The 17,662-nt window shown below is 41.2% G+C and overlaps 1 protein-coding gene across 1 annotated transcript; it reads left to right on the plus strand.

The window, feature by feature from the left end:
• The first annotated feature begins 1,401 nt into the window (after nt 1-1,401).
• gaa2 (alpha glucosidase 2) lies at nt 1,402-15,884 on the plus strand. The gene is made up of 20 exons (XM_069666352.1): nt 1,402-1,494; nt 1,855-2,430; nt 3,324-3,469; nt 3,598-3,763; nt 5,384-5,480; nt 6,017-6,136; nt 7,383-7,501; nt 7,584-7,715; nt 7,797-7,907; nt 9,488-9,601; nt 9,693-9,777; nt 9,870-9,987; nt 10,093-10,226; nt 12,108-12,259; nt 12,400-12,548; nt 12,633-12,774; nt 12,885-12,983; nt 13,102-13,266; nt 14,442-14,588; nt 14,701-15,884. Exons 1-20 carry the CDS (start codon nt 1,402-1,404, stop codon nt 14,761-14,763), a joined length of 2,928 nt encoding a protein of 975 aa, XP_069522453.1. The 3' UTR covers nt 14,764-15,884.
• Nucleotides 15,885-17,662: the final 1,778 nt, after the last annotated feature.

Raw genomic sequence — 17,662 nt, forward strand, 5'->3', positions numbered from 1 at the left:
CGGGCGAACAGTTATTGTTTCCTCTTACCTGTAATAACCCGAATGTAGTCAGACAGTCATCATCAGTGCATTTAATTAAGTGCTCTAATGTCTACCTGATGAACTTTGACATTCTCATGATTTCCTATCAAAGGCTAGGCTAGCTAAAGTTAGCCACAACATGACGTTGTTTGGACAATATGTCCAACACATAAAAGCAGTATGGGCCATCCTAATACATTAACCTTAGATTATGATAACATAATAGGTCACTATATTGTTTGACACTGACATTAATTCACGTGTACGTTTTCTTTAAAAGTTGAGCTGCAATACATCAGTTTGTACACGCGTGACCTCAATATGAAGGGTGCATAGTGCTGTTAAAGCTGAAGCACGATTATACAATCAAGTCAAGATTATTAAGCATACTTTAGTTGATTAATGTGTTACTTCACATCCGGGACTAAGCCCAACTCATAATATTGCATAATATATTTGTGACAATCTGTGCTCCAGAATTGTCTTGCTTTTATTTAATGTCAAATATAGCGATATTTCCATTATCCATTATGGATTTTTTTTATTATGTTTTTAGTGATAACGGATCACAGTCAAAAATGAAAAAGAGTAGGCAATGGGCTGAAAAGGGGAGCAGGGTGGGGGACTGTATGTTGTAAGGCAGGAGTTGCTCAGTGTCATTGATTTGAGGTCGTTAACATTCTTCTAATTTGATATAGATTAGTCATACACTGTTGCGTCTATGTGTCAGCTTTTTTTGCAAGGTTTAGAGCTGATTAAAACAGCGTGTTTAGCCATTTTAAAACAATTAGACTTGTTTAATTTGGGGTTGGGGAAAGCAATATTTTTTATATGGTTAATGGTAATACATCTTCAATAGTGGGGAAAGGGCGAGCACTAAAATGATAAACTGTCTTTAATTCATGCGGCAAAAACCACTGTTATAACCATTCAAGGTAGAAAGACGTAGAACCTGTTGTGTTTTACGTGATATATACTCACATTAAGGGAAGGTCAGGGTCCTGTAGTTTGGAGTAGTTTTATTTTAATAAAGTTCTTACATACTTTAAAAAAGTCAAAATGACTTCCCTGGGTGTTCGAGTATTAAATGTTTAGTGTTTTTTACACTGTGTTGTTCCTAAAAAAAATGGCCCTTCTTTAATTCGATTATAATTCCATAATCTTTGTCTTGTGCACAACTTCTGCTTCCTGTCACATCTTACGTCTACTTTAGTGTTAAAATGAAACAAATCATTTTAATTTCAGCCGCTCTCATGCAGACTTCCCGTCTGAAATCCAAACAGCAGGAAAGGAGATTTGACCATGTTCTGAACTTTGATCTGCTGACTCTCTTTCTCTCGTGTGTTCAGTCGCTCTCTTTGGCAAACACACACTATCAGGATGGTGTCGTACAAGCGGCTGAACCCTGAAGATGTTCAGTTTTCCAATACAGTGTTGTTGGAGGAGCCTCGTCCTGTCCGTGAAGAAGTTCCAGTGAGTTTATTTGTTGTTCTCTTTATTTCTTTCACTGCCTAAAATCTTTTGCAGTCAGTTCTGCAAGTGGAAATGATCTTATTGTGACAATCTGTGCTCCAGAATTGTCTTTTTGGATGTCAAAGTTTAGCAATATTTCCATTATCCATTATGGATTTTTTATTATGTTTTTAGTGAAAGTGACTCACAGTCACTTTTATACTTTTTTCTTTTACTTCTTTAAAGAAATTGAATCAGTAGTTTTATTTTTACGGTCTTTCTTACAGAAGTGTCCGTACTTCTACTTGAATGAAGAACGTGTACTTTTGTGCTGTCATGGACACTCTAATAACCAGTGACACTCTCTTGTGACGTTTAAAGGTGCCAGAGCAGGAAGGAGCGACCCTTCTTCCACGGAGGCCGTCGTGCTCCATCACCACAGGCCTCCTGGTGATCGGCTTCCTGCTGCTGCTCCTCTGTGGAGGCTGGCTGCTGGGCACCATGTTCTGGCTGCACCGGCCGTCCAATCAAGAGCCTCATAGACCTCCGTCACCGGCGGCTTCACCAACACTCGAATATAATGGAAAAACAGAAGTGAACGAGACTGAATCCGCCGCACGTCGTGAGGCCTGCACTTTAATCCCGGAGGCGTGGAGGTTTGACTGCTACCCTGAAAGAAGCGTGGTCGTGACCCGAGAGATGTGCGAGGCGAGGAACTGTTGCTTCATCCCTGCATCCGCTCCCTCCTCCTCTGCCTCCCGGCCATCGGGGAAGAATGGAATCCCTTGGTGTTTCTATCCTCCGGATTTCCCTTCTTACTCGCTTGTGTCTACAAGCGACACACCCCTGGGACAGAAAGGAACGCTCGTAAAGGAGGTGAAGACGTACTACCCTGCAGACATCCTCACTCTTGAGGTGGAGATACGTCATGAGACGGACTCAAGGCTACGTGTGAGGGTGAGTGAGCAGTTTATTAATTAAGTGATGCATTATGAAGTTTATGGGCTGCAGAGTGGTGCAGTGTTGCCTCACGGTGAGAAGATTCTTAGTTCGACTACCGGTTCGGACGTAGGGGGCCTCTCTGTGTGGAGTTTGCATGTTTACCCTGTGCATGCGTGGGTTCCCTCCGGTTACTCCGGCATCCTCCCACAGGCCAAAGACACTGAATTGCCCGTAGGTGTGAATGTGAGCGCGAAAGGTTGTCTGTCTCTATGTGTCAGCCCTTTGGGTGACTGGCGATCAGTCCAGGGTGTACCCCGCCTCTCACCCAATGACAGCTCGGATAGCGGCATAGATAATGCATGGATTGTGAAGTTTAGGCTTCTGTGCATGACCTTTACCTTTGCTTAAGGACTTTTAGCTTTGAATGATTTAGCAGCTGTTTAAGATACATAAAATCATGCTGATCAAATATTTAAAGATTGTCATTAGAGGCATAACAAGAGTTGATTCTGCAGCTCCAACCACAACATGAAGCTGATTTCAGCAAATAAGCACAGATAAACGACTTGCACAGCGACAGAGTCAGACAGAGAGAGGAAGTAGCTAGTAAGGAAAAGAGGAAGATTTAAACATGTGCAGGAGCTGGTGGTAATCAAAAAAACATCATTCTCATCAACCCGATTATAAACGTGAACAGATATCTAATTGCACATTCAGAGCTGTATTGTTGTGTCCAAAGGTTTCAAAAGGCCAATAATATCTGCGCTAATCTTTTCATCAAGCCAGGTGGAGTAAAGGTGCCGTCATAAACTTTGTATAAGAGTTTATTTAGTTTTTATTACACTAGCTGTGTATCCTCTGTTCTACAATCTAATAACAAACTGTTCTTGTCATGTTTTACAATCCAGATTACCGACCCGTCAAGTTCACGGTTTGAGGTTCCCATCTCTGTTCCAACTGTCACCAAGAAGGCGGAAAATCCAGATTACATCGTAGAGCTGTCGAAGCAGCCGTTTGGCGTCATGGTGACGAGAAAATCTACAGGAGCAGTCCTGTAAGTCTGACTTGAATTTGCTGCATAATTTAGATAAAGAAAGAGCCGCACAAATATACTCTAGAATAGAAACTAACCCACTGTATGTTGTCGTATAATTATTAACAATACACTGTGCCCCCTTTCAGTCTGAACACCACCGTGGCTCCTCTCTTCTATGCCGACCAGTTCCTCCAGGTCTCCACCTCCCTGCCCAGTCAGTTCATTTACGGCCTGGGCGAGCACCGCTCCACCTTCCTGCATGACGTCCACTGGAACACCCTCACCATGTGGGCCAGAGACGTGCCTCCGATGGTACAGACATTACTGTTCTTTAGCATTTAGCATAATTTAAGCTGTAGACACAGATGAGAACTTTGAACTGTTGGGCCTTTTTCACAGCAGATGTTAGACTTTAGTAAAGACAACACAGGTGTTACTCATTACATAGCAATAGCTCACTTCTGTTCTAGTGACACTGTTGTCTGTTTCAGGTCGCTTTCCTCTTTAGACTGTTTGCTTCATCTGAGCGTCGAGTTTGTTTCTTTTTCTTTGGATTTTCACGTATTTTTGAAGTTGTATCTGTAGTCATCTTTTCTTTGTTTGTTCAGCCATAGTAGATTACTGTTTACTCGCAACACTTGCGGAGAGCAGAAAAGCAGCCGCTTAGCTCCGCCTACTCTCTCTGGCAGACCAACCACTGCTGGCTGATGGAAAACGCGTCACTAACTGGGCGCCGCTTGTGATTTTTTTCACTAAAGTCGCCACGGACACCCAGTCTGTAATACTGAAAATGCAAGGCTTTCATCAGTGGGCCATAGGCTCAATCACCATTGTGTTACCTCATTCAGCGATAGATAGAGACTTAACAGACATTTATTTACATGAAAATCAGTCAGCCTGCATCATCAAACATAAAAAAAGAGGCTGACTGTCGTAGGCACCTGGTTTTACTTGTGTCAGCTATGTTGTGCACCAAAAAACAATAGAAAAAGCTTTCTACGGGTTCATGGCTTCAACTTAAAGGCCTTACTTATACTTTTTGGAGCATGAGCTGGAGGTGAGTTAGAAATGAAGTTTTAAAAGAATGAAATATCCGATCATGATTGCAGTTCCCTGTAAACTCACTCAAACTGGCTGCTGTGGGTTTCTGTGCATTATTTAATTGCTGCCTTTTCACACTATAGGATTTAAAGTCCTAAATAAATCTTGGGATACTCAGATCGAGTTGATAATTTCAACATCATGCTTGTAAACACACTACATGATTATTTGGCAGAAGACCTTAATTGTCAGGAGGGGTGAATTTGACCCTAAATTTGTCTGATTATCATCTAGTTCTGGGCCAGCATGCACAATACAACTTTTTCATGGCAAACATTTTGACATATAATAGCAGGAATCTGTATAACAGTAATACAGGCTGTATTCCACTTAGAGGACCTGTAATGTGCATGCTGCAACACATAATGTAATAATTCTACTGAATGAACCTGTGCTTTTCCTGCTGTGACAGGTCAAATATTCTTCCATGAAAAAGGTCAAAATGAATAACATACATGACTTAACTACTTTGATTTAAGGCTTAATATCCGCCGACCAGTTGCTTCTGGTTGTCCCAAAAGGAAATTGCACTTTTGCAGTTGTATCCTCCAAACTTCCTGCACAACTTGTACGCAGTCAAAAGCCAAGAAATCAAAATGTTTTTTTAAAAGATGTGATTTCAAAACAAGAGTTTATTTACTTTTTCTTTCTAGTGTTTTTGTGTTACTTTATTCTTTCTTTCTTTTTTGCTAGGGTATCGTATTGACAGTACAGCACTTTAGTAAACTGTTGTTGATTTTAAATGTGCTTTATAAATAGATGTGGATTGTTTGAATGTACTGCTAGCCTGAAATTCTTTGTAATATCCTTGTCTTCCTCCCTGTAATGCAGGAGCAGACAAACCTCTATGGAGCCCATCCGTTCTACCTCGCTATGGAGGACGGAGGAGACGCACACGGCTTCTTCCTGCTCAACAGCAACGCAATGGGTCAGTCTGACAGACGCCTGGAAGCTTTCACTTCACGTTTTCGCTTTGTGCAATAACACATATTGGTGTTAGAGTTGGTCGTGGATAAGCAGATTTATTCAGTGTCGCAACTGTTTGGATTAAAACATTAAGACATTTTATAAAAACAGAAGTCATCATGAGGAATTTCTGCTTTGTCACAGGCGTGTGACTGCAGTGTCAGTTATTTTCCACTTCTCAGGGCGGAACAGGAGGTCGACTAGAGGTCAGGCTGCATTTACTAAAGAAGATAATGAGCACTGCTTACTGAAGGGAATGATTTTATGATTATTTGCAGATCTATGTTCCAGTTTTTTAACCATCTGTTGCTCCATGAATGTCATTGTTCCTGAGAAGCTGTTGTTATAATAACTCTTATTTCTTTCCCTTTATATATTGTGTGTTTTTTCTCTATTTCTTTGCTGTGTAGATTCACAGACACACATTTGTTGTTTAGAAGAGTAACATACACAAGGACCACTGAGAAATGCTTCATCCTCTGTTTTCTCTTCCATCAGATGTGGCCCTGCAGCCCGCCCCCGCTCTCACCTGGCGTGCGATCGGTGGAATCCTTGACTTTTACGTCTTCCTCGGTCCTGATCCTGGTTCAGTGATTGAACAGTATGTGGAGGTCATAGGTCAGTAGGAGGTTGCAGGGATGTGGGGAGTACCATATTTGTGCCTTACTGACCATGAAATTGTTTTGGACTTTAACAGATAGTTCCACATTTCAGTCACTCTGAGGTGCTCCTGTTTATCAGTAGCAATTGTTCATCCTAGCAGTGATCTATTTTAACTTTGTGTCACATTACCTGGATAATAAAATGACGATAAACAGACATACGAGGGTAGATACACAAACAAAGCTCCCAAATGTTTGAATGTGTAACTTTCCTCCTCCTTTCTTTTTAAGTAACGATAGCTCAAACATTTCCAGCAATAATATGAATATAATAAAGTGTATCTGTAGATTTCATGTCCGAACCAAATGCTTCACACAAACAAATAAAGTAAAACTACAATATCCACAAAGATAATGTATAAAGCAGACAGACATAAGTATTAAAAGAGGAACAACTTTAAACAGTGGTTCATAAGTAAAGTCATGGTGTATTTATATAGCCATAACTCACAAACATTTTGCCTCAGAGGGAATTAACAATGAAAACACAATATGCAGCTCCAGAAAAAATTAAGAGACCACTGCAAAAAATAACTTTTAATTTACTGTAAGCAAAATTTCTCCTACTTCCAAATCAAATATTCTCATTCAGGTCTTTTATCTGCAGAAAATGACGACTGGTTAAGAAAACAACAAGAAGCAAAAAAGATGTTTTTCAGAGCTCGAATAATGCAAAGAAAACAAGTTCATGTTCCTGTTTAAACAACAGAATACTAATGTTTTAACTCAGGAAGAGTTCAGAGATCAATGTTTGGTGGAGTAACCTGGTTTATTGTTACAGCTTTCATGCGTCTTGTCACTGTGCTGTTGGGTGATGTTAGGCCGCTCCTTTGTTCGATAACTTGTGACCATCCATCTTCCTCTCTATGCTGATTTGAGGAACATTTGAGGAACATTTGAGTGGTCTCTTAATTATATCCGGAGCTGTACATGAATTGCAATAACATAACAACAGAAACGATTGCAGTCAAATCTGTAGAATCAGTGTCTGCACAAAGATGTATGCAATATGTTTACTTTTGCTTTTCGTAGAACACCAGAACATCTTCAAGTTAACGCAAAAAAGATGAAGGTTAAAATAGTAAAACACTAAATACAGACATCGTTTTTTTTGCTCAAACATTTTGGTCCGTGTCTTGTATTTCTCACTGATGATATCCTTCTACCTCCTCTTCTCTCTTCGTCTCTGCATGTTTTCACAGGCTACCCAGCGATGCCCATCTACTGGGCTTTGGGCTACCATCTCTGTCGCTGGGGCTACAACACCAGCGATTCTACCTGGGAGGTCGTCAAGAGACTGAGGAATTCTGGGATACCGCATGTAAAGTTAACCCCACAGACTCAGCCGTTTGTGTGTCTGTCAGGGTGGCTTATTTATAATTAGTGTTTTGATTTGTTCACAGGACGTCCAGTGGAACGACATCGACTACATGGACCGCTTCATGGACTTCACTTTGGACTCGGCAAAGTTCTCAACGCTGCCTGATATGGTCAAAGACCTGCACGCTCACGACCAGCGCTACGTCATGATCCTGGTACACAGGAGTTTGTATTTCTTTTAATATGTGTGTGTTCGGTCTGATTTGTTTGTGTGACTGTTGAGTCTCCACCTGCAGGATCCCGGCATCAGCAGCACCCAGCCTGAGGGATCATATTGGCCGTTTGATGAAGGTCTGAAGAGAGACGTTTTTATCAAAGACGCTGAAGGAAAAACACTCATTGGAAAGGTGAGAAAATAGACCCCGTTTTAAGATTCTCCCAGACACAGTAACTACTCTCTGAATTCCTGGACGAACAAAGCTGCTATTGGTATTAATGCAATGTTCATTTACTAAATCCCAGCCAGATCAGCCTATAACTGGGTGTTTACATTATGTGCTTAATGGATGACACGGCAAAACTTTACGAAGAGTGGTCTCACTTTCCTAAACGTAATGAAATGCTGCCAAACTTAACATTTGGAAAGTATTGCAACTGTCTATATTGTGAGGTAGTGAATGCTGCTACGTCCTAAGTTCAGCCGTCTTTTCTGTTCATCGCCACACTGAAGTCATATATTAGCGTATATGCATGTTTTTCCTGTACAAAACAAATTGTTAAATCTAGTAATAATCTCGAAGATTTTCGTGGAAATAAATGTCTGTTAAGTCACTATCGCCGGATGAGGTAACACAATAGTGATTGAGCCTATGGCCCACTGATGAAAGCCTTTGCATTTGCAGTATTACAGACTGGCTGTCTGGTGCGACTTTTGCGGAAAAAAATCCCAAGCGGCGCCCAGTTAGTGACGCGTTTTCCATCATCCAGCAGTGGCTGGTCTGCCAGAGAGGGTAGGCGGAGCTAAGCGCCTGCTTTTCCGGTCTCTGCAAGTGTTGCGAGTAAACAGTAATCTACTATGGCTGAACAAACAAAGAAAAGATGGATGACTACAGATACAACTTCAAAAATAAGTGAAAATCCAAAGAAAAAGAAACAAACTCGACGCTCAGATGAAGCAAACAGTCTGAAAAGGAAAGCGACCGTCAGCGAGGAAAATCAAGAGTTACAACCGGAGCCAACAGTGGACGTCACACAAAGCGCTTTTAATCTACATGTCACATTCACCCTGTCATACACACATTCACACACTGATGGCCGAGGCTGCTAGCTAAAGTGCCAGTCTTTAATCAAGGGACTAACCCTGATTCAGAACAATCAAACATCTCTCGCTGTGCCTTTGGAAGCAATTTGGGGTTCAGTGTCTTGCCCAAGGACAACTCTCGACATGTTGTCTCCAGTAGCGAGGGATCAAACTGCCAACTTTTTGACTAAATGACGACCTTTTATCTATGCCGCTTATCCTGTTCAGGGTTGCAGGGTACACCCTGGACTGATCGCCAGTATGCTGACATATAGAGACAGACAACCTTTCACGCTCATATTTAAAGGCGATTTAGAGTCACAAGTGAACCTAACGAGCATGTCTTTGGACTGTCTGAGAACGCCGGAGTACCCGGGGAGAACATGCAAACTCTGAACCAGGATTTGAGCTCGGAACCTTCTAGCTGTGAGGCGACAGTGCTACTTCTAATTTATGTTCCTGATTAATCCCAAGACATTTAATTCAAGCAGTAACCAGGGATTCTGATAAATGAAGAAAATTGATTAAAAAACTGTTTTGTCACATTTATTTTTTAAATTGTGTGGAATGGTTTCACTAAGAGTGTTGATAAGTAGGGTATTGATATTCCTCCCTCTCTCCCATCTGGTCTCAGAGTGAAAACATTAAAGGCATTTAAATAATGAAATCCTCCATCTGTTCCTGCAGGTGTGGCCCGGTTTGACAGCATATCCTGATTTCTCTGATGAAGTGACACATGAGTGGTGGTACGACAACCTTCAGAGGTTCCACGAGAAGGTGCCGTTTGATGGATTATGGATTGTAAGTATGGAAATGGGAGATGCTATCTTGAGTTCCCTTCCTGCTTTTCACAATATTGTCTCACTGACCTTTTGTCTGATTCGTTTCTAAGGACATGAACGAGCCCTCGAATTTCCTGGACGGGTCGACGAATGGCTGTCCATCAAACAGTCTTGAAAATCCTCCTTACACGCCCGGTGAGAGAGGCGGAGCTCACGCTCAAGTCACACAACAAGTGTAACAAATACAGAGAAGATATGATGATGTTGTTGTTGATGGTTTCTTCCAGGTATACTCGGAGGCTTGCTGAGAGCCAAAACAGTGTGTGCCACCGCGCAACAAAAGCTCAACATACATTATAACATACACAGCCTCTATGGACTTATGGAAGCTAAGGCATCTGCAAGGTGAAGACCTGTAAACACACACACATATAAAGATAAAATGCAGACTCTTAGGATATGTGAACAGTTTGTATCCTTTCCTTAAATCCTTCTTGTTCTCTGTTCCAGCGCTCTGAAGCGGATTGTTGCAAAGAGACCGTTCATAATCTCCCGATCCACCTTCCCGAGTCAGGGGATGTACTCCGGTCACTGGCTGGGAGACAACAGGAGCCAGTGGAAAGACCTGTACACTTCTATAGCAGGTTAGATCAATTAGACTAAAGTATAATTATTCCCAGTGTTCAAGGAATCAAGATAATGTGTGTGACACTTAACAACATAGGGCTGCATGATTAACTGGAAGTTGTAGCTCATTCAGGTTTAACACAGATATCCATTTTATCACGATTGATCTGGGGGGAACATTCGGGCAAGGTGTCGGTGGGCTCGCTGGATGTGGAGGTTTATTCCCTCGGGTAGTTTGAGTTTGGTGTTTAGTAGTTTCGCGTCTCCATCTGCTCTCACGGTACAAAATTGATGCCAAAATAGCCCCAGTGACAGGCGCTGCCATCATAGTGACGTCATCTGATGCCAGAGTTGCGCAGTAGAGATCAGCGGGTGGAGCCGCCGTAGCCACTTACAATGTTACAGTTTCATTTAGCAGACGCTTTTGTCCGAAGCGACGTACATCTGAACATAAGCAACGATCAAGACAGGAGGGAACGAAGTCAGGAAGTGCCAACAAACAGCTTTAAGTGCGACCGGACACTGGTGCCAACAGTCAGCGACATCAACAAGATCAGTACAGTCATCATCATCATCGTGAAAATCCCAGTCAGCATAAACTACATCTTAGATGTCATCATCAATCGATAGCATTAACATCATTAAGTCCACGTCTGCTCTACCAAAACACACACTTAACTAACCGGGAAAAAACCCAGCGAAGATCCCACACGTTGGCGTATTTAACAGCGGAGCAGCTACATGTGTTGCTCCTACTCCACCATCTTCCTGGAAGTGTTTTGCCTGTATTTATTTACTAGTAAGAGGTTTTTATTAAAGAGGCCGTATCTTTTGAATGGATGTTCTCATATGTTCCATGGGTTTCACATTTTTGGCTGTTGCTCACAGTGAAAAAGTGAAAACTGAATAATGCCATGTTTTTTAAAAATTACATGTTTAAGAAAGTCGCCCCTGAAACGGGCCGTTGAGAACAACTGCAGGTTTCTAAACAGAACTTTGCTGAATCAACCAGTCGTCATTCACCGTCATTCACCTCAGGCTGCCTTCTCGCACTAGCTTGCAGTCAAGTGAAAGTGCATCTCCCAGTGATTCTGGCTCGAACATATAAGGCTGAATAACCGATCCTAGAGCAGCCATGTTTTCTACAACTTTGGAGTGACCGCATAGCTCCTCCCTCATGTGGGGATCACACTCCAAATACTGTCAGTCAATCGCGGCAAAGGTCTGACCTTTGAATGGCAAAACGGCTTGTTCGTTTCAGGAGGAAGGACCAACATATTCAAAAACACAAAAAATATTAACGTTTTTTAAACTTTTAAAGTACTCAAAAATTGCTCACACATATGATTGTATATTCTGCTTTATTCTGATAGAAACTTTCCAACTTTATCCAGACTTTAAAATTCGTTAGACTGAAATCAACGAAAGGGTTAGTTTTTGTTTGTGTTTCCCACAGAGCTTGTTGACCCCTTTCAGCCTCCTTCAGCCTCTCACCACAAGAACCCAACGAAAACTAACTGCTCAGCACAAAACGCCAAAGTTAGCGACAAATGCAAACTAGTCAGCAATTTTGAACATATTTAAAATGGTTTTATGGCACATTTATGTCGTATAAATGCTTTTTCAAAGCTGGTCTGATTCCAGAGATGTGTTCTGTGGTTTCATGTGGCAGTTAGACATTTTATTGCACACAGTGCTCTGTACTTACTCTTAACAAGTGGACCAGTTACACTTATTTTTATACTTCCTGGAGTTGTGTGTGAAAGTGTCCAATCAATGATAGTGGTTCTCTGTGTCAGACTCTCCTCTTGTTCTTTGGGTTCTAGTGTCTCTTTAAGTTTATCTTTCTGACTTTACTGTCCTCCTGATGTTGTCACCCTCTCTGTTGTCTCATTCAGGTATCTTGACCTTTAACCTCCTGGGCATCCCGTTAGTGGGAGCGGATATCTGTGGCTTCAGCGAGGAGCCGCAGGAGGAGATGTGTGTCCGCTGGACGCAGCTGGGTGCTTTCTACCCCTTCACACGCAACCACAACGCCATCGACATGAGGGTAAGATCTTGCTGCTCCAACGTAACCACAAAGCACCATGGGTAAAAAGGCCCTGGGGCTATAAAAACTTTGCAACTAAGGTTGTTTTAGTTTTAGTTTGTAAAAATCTTACTTCTTTGTCTTTTTCTGTTTAATTCCAGCCTCAAGACCCGACAGCGTTCAGCCCTCAGGCTAATAAAGCCATGAAACAGGCTCTGCTCCTGCGTTACTCCCTCTTCCCCGTCCTCTACACTCTCTTCCATCACGCTCACGTGCACGGACACACTGTGGCACGGCCGCTAATGTTCGAGTAAGTGATGCTGTTTGAGTAAGCTTCACCTAATTTAATTTCGAGGCCAAACTCTCTGACGTATATCCCGAATGTACTCCAAAGGTTCCCGAAAGACGTAAGGACGTATGGGATCGACAAACAGTTCCTGTGGGGGAAGAGTTTCTTGGTGACGCCAGTGATTGAACCTGAAGTCGACTATGTGATTGGCTACTTCCCAGAGGGTCTGTGGTACGACTACTACACGGTAAGACCGACACTCCTGCAACATTCAGCCACACACAGAAAAAGTATAAAGTGATGAAACAAAATGGTTTATTCAAACTTTGTGGCGTGATGTGGTCGTCTTCTCCTCAGGGCGACGCTGTGCACAGTAAGGGGGAAGAAATTAGACTCCAAGCACCTCTCGATAAGATCAACCTGCATTTGCGTGAGGGCTCGGTTATACCAACACAGGTAAATATAATAATGTCACATACAGCACTTTTCCCTCCTCTCTGAGTCTGCCACACAGATGAGGTGTTTTTGATTGAACAAACGTTTAATATATGTCATATTTATATCCGTCTTCCAGGCCCCTAACCTGACCCTGCAGGTGAGCAGCCGTCAGCCCCTCCATCTGGTCTCAGCTCTCTCTGACGATGGTTCAGCCAGTGGAGATCTGTTCTGGGACGACGGAGAGACCATCGACACCTACGAGACCGACAAATACGCTTACATCATCTTCAACGTCGCTCAGGTGCTCACACTCGATTGGTTCTGCCTTAAACGATTTAAAATCCACCCAGGGAATGTTGTTCCAGGCTGCTGCGTCACATTCAGTTTTTGTCAGAAAGCCTGTTGAAAAGCTCCACGAACTGTGTCCCAACTTACGTGATTTTTGTTTAGGTATCCATTTGTAAATGTAGGGAAAAAAAGAATTTACATTAAAGCTCCTGTGAGGAGTTTTCCGCTGGTTATGAAACAGACTAAAATTAATTCTGATTACTTTATATGAGCTACAAAAGCAAACCAGACCATCAGCGACAAGATTGATTATTTCTATATAGTTATTTTTAATGCCTGAAACCGTTACAGGGGGGTAGGTGTCAGAGGAAGCGACTAACTGCCAACGCCTTCGTTTACATTTTCCAGGGCAAACATTAAAGTGAGTGATACATATGATTGTTAAAGAAAGCAGGATGAGATTTTTTGTTAAAAACCACCACTTAAGCATGTATAGGATAAAATCAGCAAAGAGATTAGAAGTACGAGTTTGTCCACAGGGGGCGCCAAAATCACAAACCAAAAGTTCCTCACAGGAGCTTTAACAGAATATAACTGTTGCAGGTCTATGAAGGCTGAGGTCTAATCCTTTTATACGCCAACTTTATGCCAACTTTAACAACTAAACAAACGTATTATCAACTTCTACGTTAGTTGCAGTAAATGTATTGGCATTTATTTGCTGCTTACCCATCAACCAAAAGCCTTAGCCTTAATTTTGAGTCGTGTTAAAGCAACTCTGCTATCGCCTCCGTTCAAACCAAATATCTATAGCTCTTTAGCAGATAATTGTATCGCTGCCTTCACTAGCTAGTTGCTAACTTAAGTGTTTTAATCAAGGATTTTTTGACAGAAACAGATAAAACTGGGTGAATGAGAGCAGTGAGTCGACTAAAACGGTAAAGCGTTGGGATGTAAAACCAAAACAAGGAGCTGAAAGATGCTAATACGCTCCATTGAACTGAGGGGGGACGGCAATGTTTGGGTGGTAATTCTACATGCGTTGATAATGAGCGACCCCTTTCAAATTACAATTATTACTTTATTAACTTGTAATATAAAAATATTGATTAGTTCAGCTTAAGTGTGTGCTCTGAATCAATATGTGTTGCAATATAACTAATGCACGTCCATCTGTTTACTTTGTAGAACGTGATGACATCACAGGTGCTCCATAGCAACGTGGAGGCCCCATATATCACCGTGGAGACGGCCTCCTTCTACGGCGTGAAAAAGGAGCCGAGCAGAGTTCTGGTGAACTCCCAGGATGCAGCGTTTACCTACAGAGCCAACCAGGTGAGGTCAAAGGTCAGGGGTGGTCAGATGAATGCAGAAGGCAGTTGTGTAGTCGCATCAAGTGTGCAGGCTGTTGTTTATGAATGATGTGTTTTCTGTCCTCTCCCTGCAGGTGTTAACAGTTTCAGCTCTCGGCCTCGACCTCAGTCAGAACTTCACCATCAGCTGGATGTGATCAATCACATGGTTTTAATAACTGGGTTTATTTTCTGATGGCTCAAGTGTCGGGACAGTGATGTTTGAACTCCAGGATATTGGAAGTTAAAAGCAACAATAACTGAGGTTAAAACATTTGTAATATGTTAGCAGTGTAAGAATAGAAGACTGTTTAACTATGAAATCCTACAACTCCGAACATTTGATCGGATGTGGAGGAAAAATCCCGCAAATTAAAGCCGAGAGTCAGAACTTTGACCTTATGATCATTGATTCAAGCCAACATGCAGAAAAAAACCATCTCTGGCGTGAAGGAGGTCGTGGTTATTGTAACAGAAACACATGAAACAACAAAACAGGTGACCTCACCTGACTCACTGACTTACAATAGACTGAACACTGCTTTAAATATCTGTGTCAAAACATGTTTGAACAGCTTGGCTTTGGTACTTTCTTTCTTTAGTTCATCTGCGTTTTTAATTTGAGCGATGACGTGCAATAAGTGAAAGAGAGGATGATCTGCCTTCCTAAAACTGCTACAAGAGTCTGATTACAGTCATTACGTTGTATATTTAATGTGCTTGATGTGTAATTACAACCTTTTTTTTGCACTGATTTTTTTCTGCAGTATTGTAAAGGTAGATACAGGTGCCTTATGATTCCTGTTTGTGTGTTTTTGAGCGTCTCTGCGTTTGTTCCAGAGGATTTTTTGTTTTATATTTCAGTGCTTAAGACGTAGTACTGCTATGCACGAGGATTACTTTAATGTAGAGCTGCAGAGAACTAGACCAGCCACGTGTGTTCTGCAATCATTTTACTGTGAATCTCCTCAAACATCTCGTGTGGCTTGATCCAAGTACGACACAAAGCCGGATACGTTCCTTTGAAGATCAGCAGTTCATTGTGCTTAAATTTGACCTCGATGCTGTGACGCATTTCTCACACCAGCTGTGAAGAGCTTGCACCTTATGAAAGCAACTTTATTTAAACTAGAATAATAAGTTTAATCGCTGAATGTGTGCTGTAAACTACGCAAAAGCCCAAAATATTTTTTAGCATGTAAAGACAATGATACAGAGTATATTTTACTGCCATTTGTGTGGAAATTGTGGCTAACTGTTTGCAGTATTTCATGATGAATTGTCATGTTTTAATTTTTGTTCAATTTAAATTAAATGAAAAATGTAAAAACTACTAACATTTCTTGGAGTTTTTATATATATTTTTTATTTACATACATATTTTATAAATTCATTTTGGAATTAATATATTTGGAACATTTTAAGAGAAAAGAAAGAAATTTTGTGTTTTGAGAACTGTTGTCTTAACCCTAAAATAATGATCATATCAATAATGTCATCTTAAAGATTTAAGATATTTAAAAACATTGTCTTATTTTCCATAATTTTTTAAAATTCTGAGCCAGTGTTTGGTAAACAGATTTTATTTGCAGTCATTTTGTTCTGCTTTTACCTAAAAGTGGTTTTGAATCTGAGGTGCTGAAGCACATCTGCCACTAGAGGGCGCAATTTTCCAACGCTGTGCTGATCGTTGGAACCATAGTTGGAACACTCTTCTTCTTAACTGCTAGAAACACTTGGTATTAGATTTTTTGTTTGTCAGTCTTATTAGTAAAAAGCTGATTTTTTTCAGGTTGAAGAACTAAAAGAGAAACTTCAGAAAGAAATATGAAAAACAATTTCCCTCACATGTCCCTAAAACTCTTATTAAAGCGTCCTTGAACACAACAAATCTTAAACACTCCATAACCAGCCGTTACAGAGTCAGGGGCTAAACTACACTACTACTTACAATTCTTATTTTTTACAGTTGCTAACAAGGGCTGCACGGTGGTGCAGTGGTTAGCGCTGTCACCTCACAGGTAGAAGGTTCCTGGTTTGAATCCCGGCTCCAACATAGTGGGCCTTTCTGTGTAGAGTTTGCATGTTCTACCCGTGCATGCGTGGGTTCCCTGCAGCTTCTTCCCACAGTCAAAAGACATGCTCGTTAGGTTCATTGGCGACTCTCATTGCCCGTAGGTGTGAATGTGAGTGTGAAAGTGTGTCTGTCTCTGTGTGTCAGCCTTGTGATTAACTGGCGACCCTAAACAAGATAAGCGGTATAGATAGATGGATGGATGGATGCTAACAAGCATTTACCTATAGATTCTTAACACAGCAACACACCTAGATCAGGTGCACAAATGTTTAATTTTCTTCTAAAACTTTCAAAAATGTTCTAAAACCACATTTTGTTAATTAAATACCAACTCGCTCTACATTTAAAATGCACAAAATAACTTAGTAACTCTTTAAAATCCTCTATATCAATTTTTTCTTTCAAAACACAAGCAGAAAAGTTTCTATCGAAGACGAGCATATATTTAATCATAACACAAAAAGCTGCAAAATACTATCAGTTGATGGCTTTACAGATACTCCAGTAGACAAAATCCTGAAACTCTTAGTTTCCTCTTTCCTGTTACCTCGGTCTATTTTACACAATTTAAATCAGTCATCTCTCAATGTTCATATCCGCTCGCTTATCGGCTCATTAAAATGAACATGTGATCTGCTGCTGTTGCAGAAGTAGAGCCTGTTTGTGTGCGTGCATTTGTAAACAAGACGAGCAAGATCCATCCTTTTGGTATTGGTTGAAAATGTTTGCAAATGAACATTTAAGTACTTTAGAAACATGGTCTGCACAATCTGTGGTAGAAGCATGAATCGTGTTCATGTCAGGGCCCAGAACAGACAGATGTTCTGTCTTCAAAGTTTTCAAATGTGGCAACAGTTTGGACAAATAGATGCTGTAAAGATAAAATGTGATCTCTATTCATTGGGTGTGAATTAACCTTTGCAGAGAGACAATGCATGCTTGGTTAATGTTTAGCTTATGTGTTTTACTACAGTCTCTCT

The sequence above is a fragment of the Semicossyphus pulcher genome, unplaced genomic scaffold, assembly GCF_022749685.1.
Source record: "Semicossyphus pulcher isolate SPU_LCO1_2020_fin unplaced genomic scaffold, fSemPul1.0.p SCAF_17, whole genome shotgun sequence".
Lineage (NCBI taxonomy): Eukaryota > Metazoa > Chordata > Actinopteri > Labriformes > Labridae > Semicossyphus > Semicossyphus pulcher.

Bases quoted from the DNA above. Each gene is read 5' to 3' on its own strand.
- gaa2 (XM_069666352.1), top strand. From the start codon at position 1,402: ATGGTGTCGTACAAGCGGCTGAACCCTGAAGATGTTCAGTTTTCCAAT. The intron at 9,602-9,692 runs GTAAGTATGGAA...TTCGTTTCTAAG, and splicing joins CGTTTGATGGATTATGGATT to GACATGAACGAGCCCTCGAA. The intron at 12,775-12,884 runs GTAAGACCGACA...TCTTCTCCTCAG, and splicing joins TGTGGTACGACTACTACACG to GGCGACGCTGTGCACAGTAA.